We start from the raw sequence: 24,726 nt of genomic DNA on the forward strand, positions 1-24,726 counted from the left end.
GTATTACAAAGTGAATAGTATGTAAAGTCTACAGCAGCGGGCATGCCCAATTCTTGTTACAAGGCTTTCATGTGGTAGTTTTATCTGTTGTACTTCTTTCTTTTTCTTAAGCAATAAACCTGAATACTTAGTGCACTACTTTAAAAGCCTTCATATACTAATTTGACAGAAATATTAATCTTACATCTGGAGGATTCTCTGTATCTTATCTCATATTGAGCAACTAAAACTTTAGGAATTGCTGAAAAGCACATCCAAGTTCAACTGAACCTCACTCTAGTCTGGGATGTCCAAATTTGTTATCCAAATGTTCCTGACATGTTATTATTTATCTCCTTCCCTTGTTGTATGTATGACCCCCGTTGCTTTAGCCACTTAAGAGTATTTATTATACACTAGAATTTGCTTCTCTGACTGATATAAGGACCAAACTGCCAAAAGATGGAGTAAACAGACTCAGAGATGGTGTTTCTGGCATGTTCCTCGCAACATATTCCGCAAAGGAATATGTCAAGCGCTAAGACGGATACAGCTTAGTGTAATGTTAAGGTGTTTATTAAAATAGGAAAATTACAAAGGGTTACAAATTTTGGGAAAGATCACCAATATGAAACAAATCACTAACACAAAATAGCAGCTGTTATATTTTACAGTATACAAACATTTGAACAGAATGATCAAGGAATAAAAATACTCAAGTATGATATTTACAAAAATTACAATTTGTATGAGGCTTTTTATATTAGGGAAAATTAAATAACAGCAACGGCACCTTAAGAGCATTCGTTGTGGTTCATGATCTGCCACATGAGTATTGGTTTTAGCTGTTTAATCAGCCTTTCAGGAAGTTACCTTTCCATAAATTAGCCACTTTACAGACCTTCACTTTGATTGGAAACCTGTGTGAGACTATTAAAGGCTTGCATTCATACAATGATACTGAATACCGTTTGTTTCTTTACAAGAATTCCTGTGAATCCTGGCCAAATGACTTACTCACTGGTTAGAACATAAAACCCATTGACTTACAGCCAAATATATCATTTTTTGTGACTCTACTGTAACATTTCCAACATGATATTTACAGCAGTTATCTTAGAACTGAGAGTTAGAATTTTAGGTTTTAAATGCTGTTGCGACATGCACAAACATCCCCACAGCTACTTTGCTGCTGATAGCTGAGAAACACAAGGCCACTTGGGGCATCATTAGGTTAGGTTCTGGTTATTCTAAAGTTGTGGGAATGAGAGTCTTGTAAGCAAACCACATATTTATTTTTTCTAATCTGTGTAATGCTAAGTTGAAAGTGTCAAAAGTCAATTATGCTCTGATTTTTCATGTAGGGATTTTCCCCTCCCCTGATGATTTTGTTCATCTTGTTTATCCCTTTGCGTGGAACACCATTAATAACTAATATCAATGTTAAAGAAAAAAATGTGACTAACATATTCACCTAACAGACAAAAGATCACTGGTTTGAGCTTGAGAGGACACACAAATCCCTCAGAGGGTGCAGGAAAATGTGTCAAATCAGATATGCATATCCATCCGCTGTAGTGACCCCTTATAAGGGATCAGCCCAAAGAAGCTTTATTAATATGAGCGAAAACTGGATTAATCGGCAACTCTTGTCTCTTGTCAGGTCCTTTTACGAGCTAAAATAAAGTATAGAAGAGTGGTTGCAGTAGTTGTGCTACAGCAAGAACATCCCAGGTTCAAATCAACCAGCCAGCCTGTACCTGAGTAGGTTTTCGCCGTGTGCTCCAGCTTCCTCTTCCTCCATATTAGGTTAACTGGAGATGCTAAATTGGCTGTAGGAGTGAATGTGAACTTAAATTGTAGTCTGTCTCCTTCACCCCATTTCAACTATCACTGCCTTAAGAAAATATCCCCCATCCTCCTAGATTCAAAATTTACCTGTGGGCAAAATAATACCATGAAACAAAGATCCTTGATTTTAAAGTTTGGCCATATGAGGCATATTGTACCTAATATTCTGCTCTGGTCTGTGTTATTTAAATGTCAGGTTTACGCCACAGTTATTTAAAAGTCTGTAATTCTTCGAAACAAGAAATTATCATCAAAATATCATGTGGAATTACAAATTCGTTTTGGAACAGTTTTTTTCATTTAGAAAAATAAATATACATTACTTAGAAGCAACCAGTCTCTTTAAATATTAAACATACTTAAGCACAAATAAGCCAATCTGACATTACCGAGTGACCCAAAAATATTCCAGATCTATAAGACCTATAAATTTATACAGCACAGCAGAAACAAAACAAATCTGCAGGTATCCACATACAGAGTCGCTTTCCATGAAACAAAAAAACCCCAAAACCTATAAAATATCCTACTGACCACACACAGCCCGCCAGGGGCCACAGTTCCCTCCAAACTGGAGACCAAATAGCCATGTTATATTTGGCATGGCTCTTCTTTCTCTCATGCTACAAATATTAGCATAAGATTTGGAGCAGTTTGCTCCGTCTTACTTAGACCCTCTCATGGGGAAAACTAATAGTTACAGCTAACTGGGGAAAAGGTAGTTCAGCTACTGCACACAATTAGCACTGCCAGGCTGAAAGGCTATTTTCACAAAGGGAACATAATAGGCAGATTGTAATGACATTTTCACGCATATATTTTCTTTTCTGGGACATGGACACCTTTAGTTGCTGTGATAATCACCTTAATACCAGATAAGTACCTTTTTATGTCATGAAGGCCACATTTATGTCAATCCACATCGCTTGTGTTTAAGGTAAAAAGACCAGCTCGACACTTAAAAAAATTCTTCTTCTTCATCTAAAAAAAAGAAAAGGTCCCAGTCAATGAAGGCTACCTAAAGTGATAACCACCAAAGAGTTGGGTTCAAGTATATTCCAGGAGATAATACTGAATCACAAGTGTCCTCCTCACTGTCATTGTTTGCATGGCTTCAGAAATTCTGAACATGTCAAAAAAAACAATTTGCACTCCGTTTATGTGCACAAGACTTTGATTTCGAAAATGCCGAGATCTCCTCATTTGCAAAATCGAAGAATGGGTGAGAACCAATTAGATGCATCCAGTCTCCAATTTCTAGTTTATGTCATCTACAGATGGCGACAGATTCCACCATAAAATCCAAACTTGTCACTATCATACAGTCGTTTTCTGTATGCCACCCAATAATCCATGTTGGAGATTTGTGGCCCAAGTTCCTCTGTCAGCTCTTGCAAGCTATGGTAGTCCCCTGTGGGTTGCTTTTCACACCACTCCATTAGTTTCTTTACACATTCGGGTAAAGTCTGAAGACTTTGTATATCCACTCTGAGTAGAAAGCAACATTAACAAAAAGTGCTGGCTGTGATGAGGCACATTTTGTCCTTTGGATGCTCACACCAATTATGACTTTGCGCTCATGTTCCTGGCAAACCAGTGGGCCACCGTAGTCCCTCTGCAAGAACAAAATAAAGACAGACTGTGGATTAGCAATAATTACACCAAAGCAAGTCTATAGTAATAATAATAATAATGATAATAATATAATGCTTAAAATATCAGTTCACCCACAAAACAAACATATTTTTCCATTTAAGCCTTACTGGCTTCAAAAGGCTTAGGTGTTATTTGGCTCTTTAAAACACCTGCTGCTCAACAAAGGGAACTATTTCTTCAGTAGAAAGTAGTTCCAATAAATGGTGTTTGTTACACAATTGTGGTGAAATGATCCTTTAAGCACCGAGCATTCAGTTCACATCCATGTTGTTTTGCTTCAGGATGCATTTGGCGATTTGAGATCCTTACATCACACACGCCTTCTCCCCTTTTCCCGCCAGCACATATTCTGCTTTCCCCGGCGTCTTCTTTGATGTGCGAGCACATGTCGTTGTCCACCATCGGCATGATTACAGAGTTAAGGGCTTCATCGTGTCCAGTATCTGCACAGAGAAGGATACAAAAAACACAATAAGCAATTTGTAAAAGGAACAGTGGGTTTTTTTGTCATTAAAAAATAACATGGAAAACAGCATGTGGTTGAAAGAAGGCAGTACTTTTGGTTTCCCCCCATCCATACATGGTGCAGTTGGTGCCTTCAGGGATGCGACAGTCTTTCACGGGAAGATGAATGGTGGATGCACCTTCAGACACAGGGGCAGGACTAGAACCAACAGAAATCATCACAAATAAAAGCCAAAGCATGTTGCACGACCTTTCTTTTTAAATTTAAAGCACTCACAGTATTTTCTATCACTGTCTTTTTCTTTAACTAGAAGCATAAATCAGCTGACACTAGCCACTAACTGAGCACTTACTCTGCTAGCTTCAACATTACTAGGTTGGAGCCGTCTGGGCCACAGATCAGGCGAGAGACTCGTAGTCGCGGTCGGTTTTTAGACTCATCGAGGTGATGCAGACCGACCTGCACACTGTAATCCCGGAGATCTGGAACGCTGATGATTACAAGAGTCAGTGTAAGACAGAGTCATACAGTTTTTTTTGAGTCGTACAGTGGATTACAGCCAAACGATGATTCAACTGACCGGATTCAATAGGAAATCCTGCCCAGATCTAGAGCAGCCTCTCTTTTAAACAAATCTCACAAAACTGTCTTTACAAATACTACTTTTTTTTTTAGTTAACACATTCCACTAGCTCTTGATATTTTTCAAAAATACACTTACTTTCTTAAAATAACATTTCCTGAATGGCAAATGTGTATTTTTTTCATAGAGAAAAAAGCCAAAAAAAAGGCAAGGCCTCAAGCACCTCGAGGCTCCCCGCTAAATCAAAATATCTGCTAAAAGCTGCTGATCTACACCATATGTATTACTTGCAGCATTGCAGATTACTACAGAAAAAAGGGATCTTTTTTTTTTTTTAAATCAAAGCCAGTACTACACATGACAGAGACATTGCAAAAGGACAATATGATTAGTTCTGACATAAGCAACTGCAGGTTAAACAGCAGTCCAAAACATGCGGTCCCTATCTCAGGTCAAGTCTGTCTGGCAGTACGCTGTGCAGCCTTTAAGCAATTATAGATAGAAGCAGCAATGGAAGCATTTTTAAAGAAAGAAAGTAAAGTAAAGTCTGAAAAGGGAGAGAAATTACCAGGAGGTGAAGCACTGCTGGTCTGTCAAAACCCAGTTCTCTCTGATTAGTGAGCCACCACACAAATGGACCTTCCTAGGAAAAGGTAAGAAGGAAAAATGGATCAATCACAGTACACAGCATAAACATGGATGAAGGTCTAGGCTTCTAAAGAACAAAGACTGGAAAACACTTACTGTCTTTGGATGCTTACAACCCAGCTGCCATCTGTACCTCGCACTTGATGTCCTCCAACTATTCTGGTGTTTATGTGCACAAAGCATGATATCTTGGGCCTCGTTTGAACTAAGCAAGGAGATATAATTGATACTGTGTGTTAGACAGATGTAGTTTTTTTTAACATTTCCATTGGAAAATATTTATCAAAACTTCAAAAGGAAACTATTTGTTCAGTTAGGTAAATATCAACAGACTGACTTGATCTACAGAGAGAGAGAGAGAGTTACAGAGGAAAGGAAGGAGATCAGAGATAAGCACATGAGAAAGAGGACCATTTTTGGTAAAAAGAAAGAAAAAGACATACTCACTATTTGTCTGAGGAGCCTTTGTAGCTGAATCACCTGATGTAAGTAAAGCAAAGTACAATATGAACATACACCCCACAGCAGCAGGGAACATACAAAACATGAAACCTGAGTAAATATGACAGCCTTTTATACTTTATAAAGGCTTATCTCTGGATCTAAATAATTGCTGGAGGCTATATTAGTCAGCAACCGCAACAAATAGATTTGCTCGAGACCTTAAAACTTCACGGAAGACGTGTTTTACATTATGGAAAATATTCAATGCAGCTTCACTGAAACCAGCCAAAGAACATGCAGGGTCCAGTGGCCCAAGTGTGTGTTTTCTCAAATGAAATGGCAACAGACTTTCGCATCTGTTTGCTGTTTGAGCATCGTGCATTCTCTGCCAATTGGACTAAACCACAGCGAACAGATTACGTAAGCCGCCCAGAAAGCTGTGCAAGAAAACAATTATGATATTTTGGTTGAAGTCAGTAAACGCTACGAAGCTAAATCACTTGTGTTATTTCAATGTACTACACCCACATATCAGCACTTCTTCTGTTCTAAATGTCATTACATGTTCTTTCAGATGTCCCATTTAAACAGTCCCAAAGGCTCTGAAAACTTCTTCTTTGTTTGATAAAAAGGAAGCACATTTAGTACCCCTCAGTTTCATAACAAGCTTCTCTGCCTTTAAAGACAGCCATGTTATTGATTTGCGAGCAATGCTTCTCTCCTGGGTGTTACAGGCTACCTAACACAGCCTTGCTGGTTAGCTTAGCACAAAATTAAATAGGGACATATATTCCTAAGCAGCCTTTAAAGCTTTTAAAAGAAGGTAATGCCCAAGTGCCAAAAACTGCAGTTGCTCTAATGGCCACTTAAGACAGGTTCAGAAAGCCAATCAATCCGCAAAGGCCAAAGAGGGTACAAAACATGGATGTAGCTTCTGGGTATGAAAAATGAACCCAGTACAGAAAGTCATTAGCTAAAACTTTTTAGCCAATAAGCTTGTGGTTTAAGTCAGACCCACCCTTTATAATCACATCTTTTTTCATAACCAAGATGGTGATCACTCATCTTGAGGTTTCAAAAGTGATCCATCTATTACATTGTGCATGCATACACTCCCATGTTAAATGCCCAACTTTGAAGCTAAAATAAACACATTTACAGCAAAGAATGAAAATGATTTGATGGCTAATAGCTAACATTTACACTGACTGTATGGCGGTGTTTCTTTTTATATATTACCCAAGTTATAAACATCAAATTTATGACTTAAATGTAAGCATTAGGAAGGAGTTGGCTGCCAGAAATGATGCTGTTTTGCTATGTTTGGGTTTGGCTGCAGTTAAAGTCACTCGGGTACATAGTTTTTACTTTAAGCTTGTTGTCATTAGCCAAATAATAGCATCTCATTTAATATAGTGAATTACAGAACCAATTACAAACCAAGCTAGTGTTAGCTGGCAGCTCTGCAGGTCTGCCTTCTCATCCAAATATCATCACATCCAACATCAAAAAGCCCAATATGGCAAAATTAAATATTTGTGGCTTCAAAGCTGTGGCCTCCAAACCACCGGATGATATAATAAACATCCATCTGTTCTGGAAAGTCAACAGTTATATCACACTTGTTTAGTATGTGTGAGTATTTAGTATTAGTATGGATGAGTTGTGGTCCTGTTGGTCTTTGGCTCTCAAAGCTTATATATTGGCACTGACTACACATTTACATACACACATACACAGATATCTTTCATTCTCATTCTACTTGGGTAAACACAGATATTATCTACTTACTGAAACTTACATAGGGTAAATGTTTATTTAAGGAACTCACAGTGTTTTAGTTTACAGTAATCCCAGGCCAGGCGGTTATTTGGACTGGTGTAACACCAAGCGCCGTGTCTGTCGCGATCTGGGTTCCTGCAGTAGTTCTTCTCCAGCCCTACATGGGACACCGTAGAGTGAGAATCCCCACTGTAAAACACACAAATACAGATTATCATATCCCATGTGTTATTTTGCAGAAAGACAAAAACTAATACTGGGTCATATCTCATAAAGGTGGGCACATGTGTACACGGAGTTGCACAAATGCTGTCAGGCACATATATTACATACACACGAAAGTAACCATGGAATGCCTAGAAAATTCTGACTCTGGCTCTCCTATAATGCAATGAATCCTCAACATTTGCTGCTTAGCCTGTAGAAGGAAACGCAGAGTTTTGCGAAGAGTGCTCATGGGAGTTCAAAAGTATGCAGTCTAAGCGTTCAGCAGGGTTCAGACCAGCAGGAACCACATCCTCTATGGAATGATGCAGTTTTGCTTCTGATTTGTAGGAATTTATATCTAATTGTGTGTCATCTAAGCCATCCACAATACCCGTAAAAAAACAGTTACTTGGTAAGAGTTCAGACACGCGCACACAAAAAGGATTCTAATCAACTGATAATTTGTAAGGGGGTGAAAACAATTCTACTTCCCAGGAGAATGTTAAACAATGTTGTAGCTCTGAGCATGTTTCCTAGTATGACCCTGAGCCTTGAACAGAGTAGACTCGCTGGCTGCATTCTACGGGAGGGAGCTGATTGGCTTTGATCTACTTTCCTAAGAAAGCACTTCCTGGGGTCAAGGGTCGGCTCTGGAACATGTCCATCTGTCTGTGCCATTTTGGCTTTTAAAATTCCTGTAAATTAAGTAATTCCAACAGGCTGACTTCAGCGTGAAGTAACGGCCTTGGAGCGGGCAGTCTTTCCCCCAGTATGGGTCACTTTGAGAGCACCCTCGGGTTTCCTCTCGTCAGCTAGATGAATAATAATTGGACCTGGTATTGACCCCTGTGGAACCCCTGATTTCCTCTTGCTGTTTGTTTTCAGTGCTTAGCCTCATTCATTTGAAAGGGATTTTCACAAGGCAATGGGAGCTAAGTTATCAACAAACACTCATCAAGTGAGCTGAAAAGAATGTCAATCTCTCTAGGAAACAGTTGCAGGGTTGCTCGGTACGGCTGGAGTTGCACTGGGAGCCAACAACAGAAATGCAACAAAAGTCTTTGCAGAACAAATTATTTCATTACCTGTTTATGTGATGTGACCAGTCTGCACAGGGAATCCCCGATCGAGTTATGGATAAAGTGCCCCGATAAGTCTCTCCATTCTCTTCATAACACTCTGAGATAGAACAGGATAAAATTATTCAGATGACTTTGTTAAAGCGCTGAAGCTTAGTGAGCCCAACAGCTGGTTAAACACCTCTTCATGTTGGTGGAATACTCACAAACACAAATTCATGTACTTGCAGAGACAGAGAAAGAATTTGGGTCTATGCTTGTCTTTGTGGTTTGGACCATTTAATATTATGGGTCTCTGTGTAAACGGTGTCTCCCAAATCTCATTATTTCTGGTCTTAAATAGAATCAGAGAAGGGTCTTTAGTTGCAAACTGACTGGCTGCTTTGAGACGTGTGTGTTCTACAAAATGCAAAGCAGAGAAACATGGGAAATGACAACGAGCAGCTATTGCCAAAGTCTGGTGTTGTTATTCTTGCATGAAATGGAATTCGTTGGGCAGCCCTTTGCCAAGTGGCTCAGTCTTATGAGAGCAGTATTCTTCTACTTTACAAAAGCATGACATCTCTTTTAAAACATCTGTAGTTTGGAATTCAACATGGAAATTTCCTAGTAATTGATTGAATGTACTTTGTTATTTACTTTTAAAATATTCTAGTAATTTTAGAAGAAAAGATCGACACTTTTGCAAATATATATTCTCAAAATTAAAGACTGAAGAAAGCAATCTGGCCCTGTCTAAAAGCAACAACATTGAACACTTTAGAATGTATTTCTTTAAACTGATATAACAAAAAAAGATTTAACAAAGCCGATTTTGGCTTTATGTCAAATGAACCGGGCTTTGAGCCATAACCTTTACTCAAAAGTGATGACAAGAATCTAAGTTGTTTTTACAATACATTTTTTAAAACACTAAATAAACACGATTGGCTGTGCTTGCTGTTACTCCCTTTTTTATACAAAGCAAACAACTGCATTCCCCAAAACACTGAGCAATTCTCAGAAATTAATTTTCATAGAATTTACCTGCTTTTTGTGTAGCCTCTGCACCACATCTGGGGATGTGGGTGCAATTGGCTATCCTCTGATTAGGGTTTGTAGTGAAGCACCATGGGTAATCTGCACCATCAGGATTGCGACAGTAATTCTCTCTGAGGTCTCTATAACACACACACAAACTACAATTTAAATGATGATGCCAATGATCAAGTACTCTTCTTGACATTCCTGAGAGAAGTGAATCCATGTTGTCAGCAGCTATGAAGCAGCTGTTACTCACTTGCATTTGTAGTTCTGCGGAAGAAATGAGTGGCTATGTGGGAACTGGGAATCCCAGCGCTGGCATGTCACACCTTCCGGGGTGACATTCATTGTGCCTTGGTAGTCTGTGCCCTTTCCCTGGACACAGGAAGTTGTTACTTCAACATCGGAGTCCTCGGTAGGGTCTGAACCTGAAACAGATAAATGTCATTGTAAGGTGGAAGCATGCAGAAAAAGAGAAAGTCACTGAAAAAGCAAACTGTAGTCAGGAATGAGGGAGGAAGAGAAGGAGGAGAATATTAATCCCTACAAGAATGTGTCATGTTTAACCTAGAGGCAGATGATCAAAAACAGTAGCCCTTCCCCCTGCTTGTATAGTAATAGAAACTTACTGTGTGTTCATACCAGTGGTGCCTGACATTCTTTCACGTATGAACATCCACAACAATGAGAAGTTGGTTAACTTGCTGACAGAACAAGTCGCAGAGCTCGAAGCCTGATCTTATTTATACCTTTGCTTCAAAATTAAACACTGACATTATGATTCCTGTGAATTTCTCTATTGCAGGCCAACTAAAGAAAATGGCAACAAACCCAGTCTGATTTGGTCGATATTATCCACTATATTATCAGACTATTCCAAACATCTTTAGATGGAATTCTGGTGTTCCGCATAGCAGTGCAGGGGTAGCACTACACAGTGAGCAATTTCCAGATTTCTGTCTTTGTTTCTTTAGCCTTTGACAAATGGGATGGGGGAAGATGGAGGAGGCGAGGGAATGTTTCGAGGTTGAAACGAGAAGGCGTGTGCAAAAGGATTCTTTGGCTTGATGTAATGCATGCCAGTATCTGTGTGCACAGTGTAGCACAGGTCAGTGGTTTTTATCTTTCTAAGGGCAGGCATTGAGGGATACACACATCTGGACAAATGCAGATGCTCGCTGTAAATCATAACCTGTACAGTAAAGTCAATGCGTGTATGTGTCTGACAGAGACAAAGAGAGATGCTCTGTGAGGTTGTGGGTGTGCATATGGGAATATTTCAATGCAAATTCTCCAATTTCGCAACATCTTTTCTAATTTCCATTGATTTCATTTTCCCTCTGTCTTTTCAATTATATATAAAGGCAACATGTTATATATACTTGTCCCCGTATGGGACAAAACTAAAAAAAAAAAGTTTAACTAACATCCAGAATACAACAGTGTATAACAGAGACATACTTTAATTACTGAATTATATATACATATATTTATAGGGAGAGAGAGTGGGTGGAACAACGTGCAATAAAGGGTCCAGCGTGGACTATAACCCAGGCCCCTGGAGAAGACTTTGGGAAAATGGTTCATCTGCACAACCCAGTTAGCTATACCTGTCTGTTATAAAATGCACATTCATACCTAGTATCACTCAGATTTCCACCTTCTCCATCTTCCAGGACAGTCATTTTTGATCAGTGAATGACCCCAGAAGGGTTTCCTTAGTGCAAAACCTGGAATCAGTAGGAACTGTCAAAGCAAATATCTCTACTAGCACCTCTTAAGCTCACTGTTTAACATTTTAGATCCAACTTCTGGAGGCAACGCAAAGATGCCAAAAACTGCAATTCCTGGGTCCAAAAATGAATCAGTCAAAGGCACACATGTTAACATGCTTAACGTCATGTTTACTGCCTGGTGTAAAAAAACAAAAACAAACTTTATATATATAATTTTCCCCTTTGTGACAAATATATGGGCCTTTTTTTAAAAATATAACTCCATTCATCCATCCATTCTCTTTGGCTCGCCGAGGGGATGGGGGGGAGCCTGTCCCACTTGTCTTAGGGCGAGAGGCAGTGTACACCCTGGACAGGTCGCCAGTGCTGCAGGGCTAACATAGACAGACAACAATTTGCACTCACATTCACACCTATGGGCTATTTAGAGTTACTAATTAACCTAACCCCACTAACTGCATGTCGTTGGACTGAGGCAGGAAGCCAGAGTACCCGGAGAGAAGACCATGCAAACATGAGAAAAACATGCAAACTCCACACAGAAAGACCCCGGCCTGACGGTGGAAGGACCTTCTTGCTGTGAGGCAACGATTCCACTTTGCTGCTCATCTGTTTAAATTGTATAAAGGCTCAAGGTTATGCATTACAAGGGGCTTGGCTGATGTAAGCCACAAACAGGTGCCAAGTACACTTCTATCTGTCTGCTAGAGTTTGGGAGGACCTTTTTTTTTTAACATAATCTTTATGCAGATATCTGACAACAAATATGTTTCGGAGTGTGCTTACTTGTACTAAAAGACTATACAAGAAGTCTGTTCTAAGTATATTGTATTTACCACCAAGAACAAAGATACTACTGTCTGTTAGATGCACTCATACGAATGTGCTTTGCTAGCGTAAAACTACGATCTCTTGTCTAATCTTGGATTGTGGGAAATCACGGCAGATGGCAACAGCCATAATGTGAAAGTTAAGGCATCAAAATAAGAGCCCACCAAAAAAGTGTTACTTTTATGGCCACGCAATATAATTCACATCCATCATTCTCCTGTTCAACAAATCATCCCTTTACCCAACATGCCCTGTAAGGAAGCATATGCAACTGTTTTGCTCTTTGTGCATTATTTCAGGTCTTTTCTCTAATTTCTCTATAAAATTGCATCATTTTGCAATCAATGTTTACACCACTGAAACAACTTTTAGACTTTCCGATTGCAATGTGCGGTATTTTGGCATAACAGCCTCTATTGTAGTCCTCCACTTTATAGCCCTAAATGGCTTCAGTAAAACACTTCAAGCTTTGTGAAGTTATAACTGCCCTCTTGCAAACAGCCTATTTAATGTCCCTTGCTGAGGTAGAATGACTTGGAGCAAACGCCCACATGAAAACACCATCCGGATAAACAAAAGTCTCCTGAGACTTTGCTGGGGAGAAGGGGACCATTTTTTTTTTTTAGCTCAGTTGACCACAACTGCTCCAAAGACACCAAAACTTGTATGTATCGATTCCCTGTTGAACATTTAAACAACTTGCTTGTGGTAAAAACCAAATCCAAAAACCAAAGCTTGCTCAATCATATGTTCACTTCTGAATCCTGTATTACATTCTTACATGTGTGACACATAAATGCTGCAAGGGTAATGCATTTTGAACCAATATAAAGTCATAAATCCGAGTAAAACAATAATTTGTTGCTCTCAGTTTGTTTGAAGACTTTGTCCTCAAAGCCCTAGCCTCAGATTTGGAGTATATACAGTGCACAGTCTCTTACCACACACAGTGATGTTACAGTACTCCCATGGAGTTTTGGGATCCATGGTGTAACACCAAGGACGGAGGCGGTTATTCGGGTTCCTACAGTAGTTGTCCTTTAAATCTTTGTCCCGATACCTGAAAAGAGGGACAGAGAATGTTAAAAAAAGAAGGTGGATTTAAGTAAGCCATAACAAATCATGAGATTTACCTCTCTTTTTTAAGCCTGTGTCATGGATGTGTGCTGTTGTTATCTGTGAGAAAGATTACTATGTGATCTGCAGCTTACTTCTTGGGCTGGAAGGGGTGTTTGTGAGGCCTTGCCGAGTCCCATCTCTGGCACTCTTTGCCACTCTCTGTATGGTCCATTTTGCCCCGGTAATCCTCCCCGTTACATGTCATGCAGACATCTGTCAACAAAGAAGCAACAGTTATCAAAATGTTCTTTTGCCTATGAAGGAAATCGAAAAAGAATCGTGTCTTTTAGAAAAAAATGAACCACGCAACGGATAAATCTCCTTTGGTTTTATTTGTTTAAATCTTATTTTCTAGTGCTAATACTTCATGGGTCTCACCTTCTGAACACTGTGGTATGCCACACTCCTCAGCTCGTACATTGGGATCTGTGGTGTAGCACCACGGACCACCGGGATCGTTGTTAGGATTCCGACAGAAGTTGTGCCTCAGGTCTTGCGTTGGGTACCTATCTGGATAAAACCTACAGGGGTGTAGACACACATAACTGAAAGTGTTACCTGATACTGTAAGCTGTATAAATACATTTCTGGGAGTACTTGCACACTTGACTGCTCTGGTTTTGTTTACAGTACCACACCTGCACGCTAGTGCTCTCAGTAACAACCCAAATAAATTCAAAAGGCATTTACATTACGGCGTATGCCTCCGCTCTGTGAAATACGATAGCAAGACCGGGTTACATTTTACATCCTCTCGCAGCAATCTTATGCAAATAAGGCATCAATATGCCTGCTTTAGCCAGATTTGCACCTCCTGCACAATCACCTTAGTGACTCCAACCACATCTCCCCTCCTTCAAGTATGAAGCAGCGAAACTGTCACAGCACAGCAATCTCCAATAGCACAGAACACCGTTATGCACCACTTGGAGCATCCCATGCAGGTCTTTTGCTGGCTGCCCTGTGAACATGTTTAAACCTAATCCCCAATGGCTCCATGTAGTGAACAAGACTTTAAGAAACAGAACCCGGACCGTCCAAGCAAGTCTGTACAGTCTGGGGATTCCCATACTAAATCGACAGTGTGGGAAATTTGTCTTCTTTCGTGGCAAGGCGACCAAAAGCCGGTATGTCAGCAACTCCCTGATACATGCCGACCACTATCCCCCCTCCCACCCAGGGAGACATTGAAGCAAGGCAGAAGAAAAGGTGAAAAGAAACAAGTGAAGAGACTGATTCCAGTACACACAAAAATCTTAATGGAGTGAGCAAAAGGGAATAAGTTCATTGTTTAACTAATGACGTAAGAAACAACTTGCAGGAACAATTAAAAAAAGTAAAAGAGGTAGAGGCCACCCTCCCTTTAGCAGCTTGTCTAAAAACTACCTCAGGCAATGACTCTTAAGGGAGTCTGCTCTGCTTTCCCCTTTGTGCCCAGAGGCTTATGCAAGATTTCTCTAATAATGTACAACATCAGTCAGCCCAGAGGTGGGAGAAATCACAGGCATCTGACTTGGTCAAGAGAAGCTGAGTGCAAAGGAGAACGAAAGGGAGGACCATTAAAATGCATAGTTTTACCTACATGTGTCAAAATATAACAGGCCATACACCAAGTTCTCACTTATGCATGTAGCCCAAACTAAAACAAAAACACTTGTTCCCCTCCAAAGCAGCAGTTTCCACGGGCCAAAACTCACATCTGCTGAGTGTAAATCAAAAGCTCAATAGACCGTATCTCGATCATAATACAATATCCTTAATTTATAAATGGAATTACAAGGTTACTCACTTTGCAAAAAGAAAGAAAAGTCTGCATCTGCTGAAGCTCTGTAAAAAGGACCCAGCATGGGAGCAAGTTAGTCATAATGATGTTGTGCTAACAGATGTTGACCAGCTATTCATCTCCTTGCCAAAATCTGTTCCCAGCGGAGCACAGGCAGACACTATGTGCACATGCTTCATTCTCGGGGACGACTAAACATATTGGCTGGATTTGGGATAACACTCAAGATGAAATCTAGACCTGAAGTAACTGCTGCAAAATGTCTATCAATACCCACACCTGGTGGAACAATGCTGTGATTTAGTACTAGAGCATCCGAAGAATAAAGCAGTCGGAGATTAAAGCAAGCAGACCAAGACACAATTTATCTTTGTGCATAAATAATTACTTCTGGAAGCAAGGTGCAATGGGAAACTCTGTGCCGAAAGGAAATGATATAAAATTAAAGAAATTTGCTACTTCAGAGAGGGTATGAGAACTCAGTCTCATCTTTTAAATATGGCTACAGCTTAGTCTGGCTTGGCCTGACGCTATCCAAATGTGACAACATCTGTGAACCAGCACATCTACGCCTACAGCATTGCTCATTAATTAATAATTAAATCAACCATGCACAGCTGTATTTTTCTGTTTCCAATTTGTATGGTAAGCAAACTCACTGTAGTCACAAGAATCTATGCAGTCTTGTGAAAAACTAACTACACTCCACCATTAAGTAGCTTGCAGAACCACCTTTAGCAACAACAACTCTGTATAACTTTATCAGTCTCTCATATTGTTGTGGAGGAATTTTGGCTCACCCTTCTTTACAGTGTTGCTTCACTTCATTGAGTTTTGCAGTTTATGTACAGCTCTCTTAAGGACTCGCCACAGCATTTCACTCAGGTTGAGATCTGGACTTTGACTGGGCCATGGTAACACCTTGATTTTTTTTTCTTTTTCAGCTTTTCTGTTGTAGATTTGCTGCTATGCTTCAGATTGTTGTTGTTGTTTCAGACAAGCATTGGCTGTCATACAGATGGTCTCATATTTGACTCTTGAATTAATTGATATACTGAGAAGTTCATAGTTGAGTCGCAGCCTGCAAGGTGCCTAGGTGCTGTGGCTTCAAGAGCCCCCATCATCACCACCATTTTGCTTGACAATCAGTATGAGGTTTTGTTGCTAGTTTCTTGCTAGCTTGCATTTTGGACAAAGTCTCCTCTTTGGTCTCAGATGCCTTTTAAGAAGTCTTGTTGTTTGTTCAGATACCCCTTTGCAAAACCACTGCGGTTTCCATATGATTAGCTAACAATTTTAGCTGCTAGCCATACTTGTTCAGTCTTTCTGTAATAGCACTATCATGAAATGTATAATTTAACATTCTAACTGACGCCTATTAATTTTTACTTTGTGGATAGGTCTACTGTTAGCCAACTACTAATGCATACTTTTATCCATTTCAACCAAAGACTATTTTGTACTCTCACTGGTTTAATCGGTTTCCATATTATTAGCTAATAATTTTAGCTGCTAGCCATACTTGTTCAGTCTTTCTTTAATAATAGCACTATCATGAAATGTATCATTTAGCATTCTAACTGAGGCCTATTAATTTTTACTTCGTGGATAGGTCTACTGTTAGCCAACTACTAATGCATACTTTTATCTATTTCAGCCAAAGACTATTTTTTACTCTCACTGGTTTTATCAGTTTCCATATGATTAGCTAACAATTTTAGCTGCCAAATGATTAGCTAACAATTTTAGCTACCGCACTGATAACCTCCTAAGACCTGAACTCTTCCATGGCATGCATTTTTAATTTCTCTTTGATATTTGGACATATTGGGACCCGATGAATGTAAAAACAAAGAATTACCAAAATTTTTTTTTTACCCGATTTTTGTTTCTGAGAAAAATGAGATCCACATATGAGGATATTTGTTTAAAATTTCAGTAGAACAGTGGCAGTATAATGTCCTCGTAAGTGGATATGAGGCCCTTGTAGAGCAAAATTTAGTATTTTGGTCTAGACAACCCAAAATGTGATGTCCACATTTATGGATGCCAGGTCCTAGGAGGTTAAATAAATGTTTTCGAAAACAGAAAAATAGTTCCCTGTTTTTTAGAATAATTAATCTCTGTGCAGCGTGTTGCTAATCTCTTTTTCCCTATGTTTTGAAAGGTTAAACTTTCAAAGGTTAAACTACTAAGATGCTAAATATTTTCCATTCAAGAAAATCATAAATCAAAGCTGTAACTATGCGTGTGCCTGTAGCTGAGAGCATTCACTGACATCCCATTGGAAAAATTAGTAGAAAAACAAAAGAAAGTCCCTAGGGGTACAGATAAATGATTACAATATTATCTATTATTATTAATACGAAGAAAAATATTCCATTCTCCACGCTTGGCTGGACATCAGTGCACATTTCTTTCGGAGCCTTGGTTCAAACACTAAATATAGATAACAGGTGGAAGTCCCTTTCCGGGAAGGGAACCTCCTGAGAAATCACCCCTGCCCCACACTGATCAGTCAAGCGTGAAAATAATAGTTACCTGAAACTCAAATGGTGCGTGGTTCATTATGGTGGTAATTCTCACACAGCGGGATAGTCCCATGTTAGGTAACCCACTAAATCTTCCTTAAGTAAGCTCCCTGTGACCCTCCGAAAGTCAAAACGGTAGAAGTCCCCTTCTAACTGAGAAGGAGACTGGGACCATGTGCCAAATAAACAATGACAAAGGATTCAGAATGTGAATAACTGCTTCTTGAAATGAAAATAGGACTTAAGGGGAATGTGGAAGAAGGGGGGTAAAAATGGATCAACATTTCATTCTCTTGATTGTATTACTGACCTTGTATTTTCTCTCAGTAATATTGTGGCTTTGTGAGCTCAGCTGGACATCAGACAGAACATGACTTCAGTCTATAAGTCTTTGCACCTTCTTTCTTTCATTTTTACCTCCATTCTACTTTTTTTCACACTGCACTTCTTCAAACGGTTATTATTACCCCCACCCCGCCGCCTTAGCTGCAGTTAAAATATCTTATAACTAACGAGCACCACTAATGAGGCCCTGGCACAGAACCATCTTTGCAAATTCACTGATTTTGCCTTGCTGTGCCTGGGAGAAAACATCTTCGGGGATACACCTGATGGTCTGGAGTGCTCCAAAAAAAATAAACAGCCCCACCGGGGAGGAGGTGGCTACATGTGTTGAAAGAAATCTGACTTAACTCTGGATAAACGTTCAACTGTCTCTGAGCCTCCGCCTTCCCTTAACCCCAGAGGTGCAAGGGGATGAACTGAACATCAATAAATCAGCTTCCGAGGCCTGTTCAGTGTCAGACACAGAGAAGGAGCATCCAGGAAGGTGGTGGAAGCATGGAGATTAGAGACGCAAGCTTTGAAGCCTGTTGTTTCAAATCTACAAGAATCTGGTAAGGGGAAGTGAATGATTAACATGTTCTCTTCCTTAAAAAAAAACCCTCTGGTGTACAGCTGAGTAAGGCATCACAAGTAACTCTTCTTCCTCGAACACGATCTGAATGGAAAAATGCACTTGCTATTGACTTCCCTGTGTAAAAGACGGGACTCGGAGCATCCCAATTATAGCGTAAATCACATCAGCCGAAATGGTAGGTTCCAGATGGGGCTGCGCTGCTCCCTTTCAGTTGCATTTCCTTCTCTGTATCTGTGATTGCTCACCAATAAAGGCATAAATTTAAAAAAAGAGAGATGACTTACGTGTGCTCATTGATGTTATTATCTGACCAAGCTTGGCAAGTGATATTTGACTTTGTCCATGACCTCCTTCCTCTGTAGTTGTCCATGGTGCCAGTGATACACTCCCTTATGTAATCTAAATAACAGCAAAGGCATAAAAAAGTATATGTGTTAATTCAGATATAATTCCTGCAATTAAAAGTTAATTTGCCTTTACAGCCTTGACCTCCTGGAATTTATTTTCCCATATATGGTACATTTTGTATTTTTGTTTTTTCACAGCCAGCATTTAGTAGATCCCAGCTTGTGTGTTATTCCCTAAACAGACGACTCCCTAAAGTTCATTAAATGTCACCGGAGGGAGCTTTTGTAAATTCTGTAGCGCAGTCTAAAGTGCTAGATTCCATAGCTGACTCTTGAGAGAGCTTTGCGCTCTGACTGTAAGCAATGATTTTTTGTTGTTTATATTCCACTTAGGTCTTTGACGTGCTTTTGCATGCGACTTTCCCCGCTGGGGTGATTAAACAGTGGGGGGGAGAGGTGGCTCGGTTCCTTTTATTGCATCAACAGAGAAACCAAAGACTTAAAAAACTGAGGAGCAATCAGCAATTACACATTTTGCCTGTGTAAATACCTCCCCGCACCTGAATGTTCTCATGAGAAAAAAACAAAAAAACAAAAGCGAATTACATCGAATTCTTTTTGGGGCTTTGCCATTTACCTTTTTTTTCGTATAAAGTAAAGTTGATGCTGGCCTGCTTCTGCACATTGTTGGTGAAACGGTCAAAAGGAAGCAAGTGGCATTTCTTGCTGTGCCGCTGAAAGTTAAAGGCTCTGAAAAACACCCAGGAAGTAGTTGAGAGATAAACAACTGATAAAACAAGAAAAATGTGTAAATACCAGAAGGACAACAAGAGGATTGAGGAAACCTGGTTATAAAAAAAAAACCATGTGCGGGAAATCAGATAAACACAGGAACAAAATATAATTCACCTGCAGTTGAAGTTTTTCTTCACTTTGCATTTCCGGGCACAGCGTTCCTCTGAGTTGCTGGTTCGTATCAATGGGAGCTGAGGACAGTCTGTGCAAACCAGCATGTGGCTTTCAGTCTTTTCATACCTCTGTAATAACTGACGAGACTTTCTGCAGCAACCTGCAAAACACAAGGACACAACATGAGATCTGCACATGTTAAAACATCCATTAGATCAGATAATAAGCCTGTTTACGCCAAGGATCACCTCATATGGGAGTTGCTCTCTGGTTTTTAACATCTTTTTAAGCATCCTCGATTAAAAGCCAAGGCTTTTAATTTACAATGACAACATTTCATAGTTTAGCATCTGGCTGAAACCTTATCCTTAACCCTAGATGAAATCACTGCTCATCTTTTGGATTTTAAGAGGTTAAATATCATTAATATCGCCATAAAAGTTGCATATCTAACTTGTAAACCAATTTTGTTTTATTGTTGGACTTTGATAATATATAGCTGGCAACTACTTTTGCCCCAGAGATTTTTTTCAGGGTCTTCTAATATGACTGCACGTAAGCCTTAAACATTGGCGTCCTTGTGAACACTGTATAAGTGCTGGCTGGCAAGGACTGATTTAATCAGTGGTCAGTCTGGGAACCCATTAGCCCATCATCAGGAGTCATCAGTCCGATGACCCCTGGGGATAATACTATTTTAGGGCTGGCAAATGTAATCCCTCTTTTGTTGTCTACATTGAATATTTACCTGCCTGTAACCAAGGTCCACTTAAAGGTGATGCTCAGTACTGCTTGGACTACAAGCAGAAAACACAAAGCTTCTAGCACCACATATTTTGTTCTGCACCTGAAGACTGGTCACAGATATCTTCGTATGAGAATGCACAATGTTCAGCTCTGTGAAAGCTGCTTATAAGACATTGAGGTGGCATTGTTCTTTGAAGCCATTAGCATTTAAAGCCTCACTCCACTCAGGGGTATTAATAGCATTTGGGCCGTTCTGGTAATCGGATGGATCACAAATTGTGTATGCCAATTTGTAACCACTGTTTTTGATGTGGGCCAGGGATCTTGGTTTCTATACTGCATCTTCATTAACAAAGTATAAAACCTTAGTCATGCACTGCTCTAATATTAGTGCTGTTATTAAGGAGCTACTACCAAGAACTAAAGTTTTCTCATGGTGTCACCATTGAGGTTATCAGGCAGCGTGACGGCTGGTTTCAGCGAGTTGGCATCAAACAGGGAGAAAAGATGAAATTATTTCCCCATCATCCAGTAAACTGGGTGGCCAGCTGATGATGAAAACATCCTTCAAATATAGTTTGCTTCAAGCCTTGTGTTTGCTGGCACGTCAGCATCCACACACTGAAGTGTTTTGTGCAAGTCCGGAGCTGTTCCAAGCTCAGCTGTTCTGCAATTCTTTAGATACAATGTGCAGCCTCAGCTGAAGTAACAGGTAAGTCAGGTTATGTTTCAGGATAAAAAATCAGTACGAAAAGTGGCCGGAAGCAAAGCCCTGCATCAGTCTGAGGTGCTTTAAATGAGCAGATTGGGCAGCCAAAAAAACAAAACCAACGGGGGGTGGGGCAGATCTTGTTTCATAGGAAAACTTTAACATCACTCATAATTTCTACAATATAGTAAAATTTTATGTATCAAATTTTATGCATAGTCTCTCAGCTATTGGCAATTGGCTGGATGCTCATGTGGAAAAATGGAAACGCTTCAAATACACAATTCATTCTTGCTTTATTTATAGGCATTTGTTGAGAGCTTTTTCCTAGAAAGAAGTACATCAAAAGGAAATTCTACTATCGGAACAATGTGGCATGATGCATATGAGCTCCAACTGGGTTCAAAAGCAGGACAAAACCATATTTTAAAGCCTAAATCCCCCTAGTGATGCAAATCATTCATTTTTACGGACTGGAAAAAGTTAAGATCCCGTCTTTCAGCGGTATGAAACCTTTCTGTAAAAGACGCTTCTGAACATCTTTAGATGGGTTGTGTGTCTGCTCACAATAGTTTCGAGTTTACAATTAAGAGCAAGTGCAACATAAATCACACCGGAAGATCTTATGCTACTGAATTACAGCTACACGCTCCTGTGCCAAGATCCGACACATGGCGCTGTGTGTGTACTTAGGATATTGTAAACTGTGGAGCGTTTAGAGGCTCCTCGTGGTTGAAAATGGTTTTCGGGGAGGACGTGTTATTAATGTTTTTGGGCTCCACTGGACCACATCTGGCACGCATCACAGTGTTGTTTCAGCCCTGATGTCTGGCCAAGCTGCTCAATTAGATTTCACTTAGTCTCTTCCTCTCCTTGCACTCAGCTTTCTGCTATCTCCAAATCCTAAACATTTGCTGAGGTTGAAGATTATAATAAAAGGTGCTCAGTGAGTGAAAGACATCAGATTTAATAAGAAGAGGCAGCTGCAGGTTAGAGGAACAGCTCGGAGTATCTAGCTGAGCTTGAAAAATGCAGATAGCTAAGGTGAAATGCCGACACTCTGACCTCAGAAACTTCCACTTAGGTGCCCTTGAGCAAAGAATTTAACTCTCAGCTGGATAAGCGTTTTAGTCACGCTTTCCTATGTAACAATACCTCACTTTGTAATAATAATAATCATTATAAAGAATATAAATGTTAGGACAGTGCAGACGAAAATCTGTATTACATGAACAACAGGAAAGTAACAGGTTAAAGGTGCGCCTCTGTCTGGGAATTACGCAGACATTACATCTGCTTCAGAGAGCGCAAAATGTGGTAGTGGGCTCAGCAGCCAGATGTTAAACCCTCCACACACACACACACACACCTCCCCTCCCTCACACATATACGCACACACACCTTTTCCATCTCTCTCTCTAGAAACGCACGAAAGGGCCAGCCAAAGTCCGGGCCGCGCATTACTTTCCCCTCACCTCCGGGCCGGTCAGATGTCAGGGTCGGCACCCCTGGAGGTGGTAACTACGGATTCAGTGGTCAGATGTCAGCGGGGCGGATGTGACTCTGGACAGCCCCCAGATAATCAGCGCTTGGTGAACATAGGAGCAGCCCGCACGGTGCTCGTTTACAAGACCGGTTGCCGTGTGTGAACCCCAGGCTGTCTGGCATCCTCTCTATACCTGGCATAAGCCCAACAGACACAGGAGTGTCTATTACTAAAAGGACCACGACCAATGAAAGATTTTCATGACAAAGAAGCAGAGTCATTCCAAAAAAGTGCGCTGGAACGGGTTTGAAGCTGGAATTTAGAACCGTGCACGTCCTCAATGTGGAGGCAGAAACTTGTAGATCCCGTCTTAATTACAGAAACTTTAATCACACCAATGTGAACTCTTGAACTATTTGCTTATAAAAAGTTGATTCCTTCTAAAAACCAACAACAACAACAAATAAACAAACCAAAAAACAACAACGTAAGTCATTATTATTTTCTCAGGAACTTTTCTGAAGGAGGTCTGTGTTCAAGGTCATTCAATAGCACGAAGTGTCATGGTGTGCAATTAAAAACTGATTATTTGTACAAAACGAAGTGCAGCTACAAACTTCAAGCAAAAATCACGACTGTCAGAATCCCCCTTTTAAAAAAAATAACATAGAATTTCTCCACCTTTCCCATTTCCAACTTTTAATTTTTCCCCTGCAAGTTTCTTCACTCTCACTAATTAATTCTCAATTTCTCTATTCATTTCTCACTTGAAAGCATGAAAAGCAGAGACGGAAAACAATCAGATTTCAGCCAGTTCGTGCAGATATTTATCATCCACTGGAACCGTTCAAGTCCTACCTGTATCCACAATAGTGAGCAGAACACAGAGCAAAGCCTGATAAATCCAAACGTATGTCCTCATGGTTAAAGATTTGGGTGCAAGTTAGAATCCGGATTAAGAGAGCGACGCACTCGGAGCTTGTTTGAAGTTCTGAGTGGCTGATGGTGAGCAGAAGACTTATCTTCCTCACACAGATGTCACCTTCCCAAAAACCCACACGTCCTCGGGTCAACCCCCTTTTTCTCAAGTTTGTACTATCTGCTGTCAAGCGCAGCAGGGCAAATAGCACGACTTCCGGTTAATCATTTCAAATTAAAACCAGATGCCGTTCTTTTTTAAATTTCCAATTTTAAACGGAAGCAATGGATTACATTCATTCTACTGTCAACCAATAAATAAGGAAAAGAAAAACGAATTAATGTTACATATAATCCGTTTTTGGCAACTCATTTGGTGGTTGCTGTGTAGAATTTAACCTTTAACTTTAAAAAGAAGTTTATAAATTGTAAAGAAATAACTTAATATTGCTTTATAGATCTGCTGTTAATCTGCCATCGACATGCAGGATGCAGTCTATTTATATTTATTTATAAGTTCATATAAACTACTTATTACTCGACTACATTAAACTCATTTATTAACAATTTTTTAGTAGCTACATTTAAAAATACTTTATGCATCATTTCCAAAAACAGACAACTCACTAACTTTTGCATTTGGACCATCTGCTGCTGAGAAATCCGTGACTGCAACTAATTATGATCTAACACTACTCTGCATGGCCAAGGTGAGGACCTTTATTCATGATCTATGGCTAAATTGTTGTGATTAAGGTAAAAGATAAAATGATACAAATTCAAATTCAAATTCAAATTTTATTTGTCACGTACACAGTCATACACAGTACGATATGTAGTGAAATGCTTGGACAACTGCTCGTGACCTAAAGAAAACAAAAAAGGAAAAGGCTATGAATAAGAAAGGAAATAAACATGAAAAATTAAAAAGGGTAAATTTAACTAGGAAGGAATAAAATATAAATTAAGGTTA

General features: G+C 39.8%; 1 protein-coding gene across 2 annotated transcripts; it reads right to left on the reverse strand.

Annotated features, from left to right (window-relative positions):
* Positions 1-539: 539 nt before the first annotated feature.
* hgfa (hepatocyte growth factor a) lies at positions 540-23,941 on the reverse strand. Of its 2 annotated transcripts, none has more exons than XM_026147716.1 (18): positions 23,694-23,941; positions 19,894-20,053; positions 19,622-19,734; positions 18,922-19,036; positions 13,783-13,925; positions 13,497-13,617; positions 13,227-13,345; positions 9,975-10,146; positions 9,722-9,855; positions 8,702-8,795; positions 7,459-7,598; positions 5,631-5,663; positions 5,280-5,388; positions 5,104-5,178; positions 4,305-4,442; positions 4,044-4,150; positions 3,796-3,929; positions 540-3,445 (listed from the first exon to the last, which is right to left on the reverse strand). In XM_026147716.1, exons 1-18 carry the CDS (start codon positions 23,755-23,757, stop codon positions 3,278-3,280), a joined length of 2,139 nt encoding a protein of 712 aa, XP_026003501.1. In that variant the 5' UTR covers positions 23,758-23,941; the 3' UTR covers positions 540-3,277. The 2 variants fall into 2 exon arrangements, with proteins under 2 accessions (XP_026003501.1, XP_026003500.1); XM_026147715.1 differs by having other exon boundaries at positions 9,722-9,873.
* Between the last annotated feature and the right edge of the window lie 785 nt (positions 23,942-24,726).

The sequence above is a fragment of the Astatotilapia calliptera genome, chromosome 17 (genome assembly GCF_900246225.1).
Source record: "Astatotilapia calliptera chromosome 17, fAstCal1.2, whole genome shotgun sequence".
NCBI classification, from domain to species: Eukaryota; Metazoa; Chordata; class Actinopteri; order Cichliformes; family Cichlidae; genus Astatotilapia; species Astatotilapia calliptera.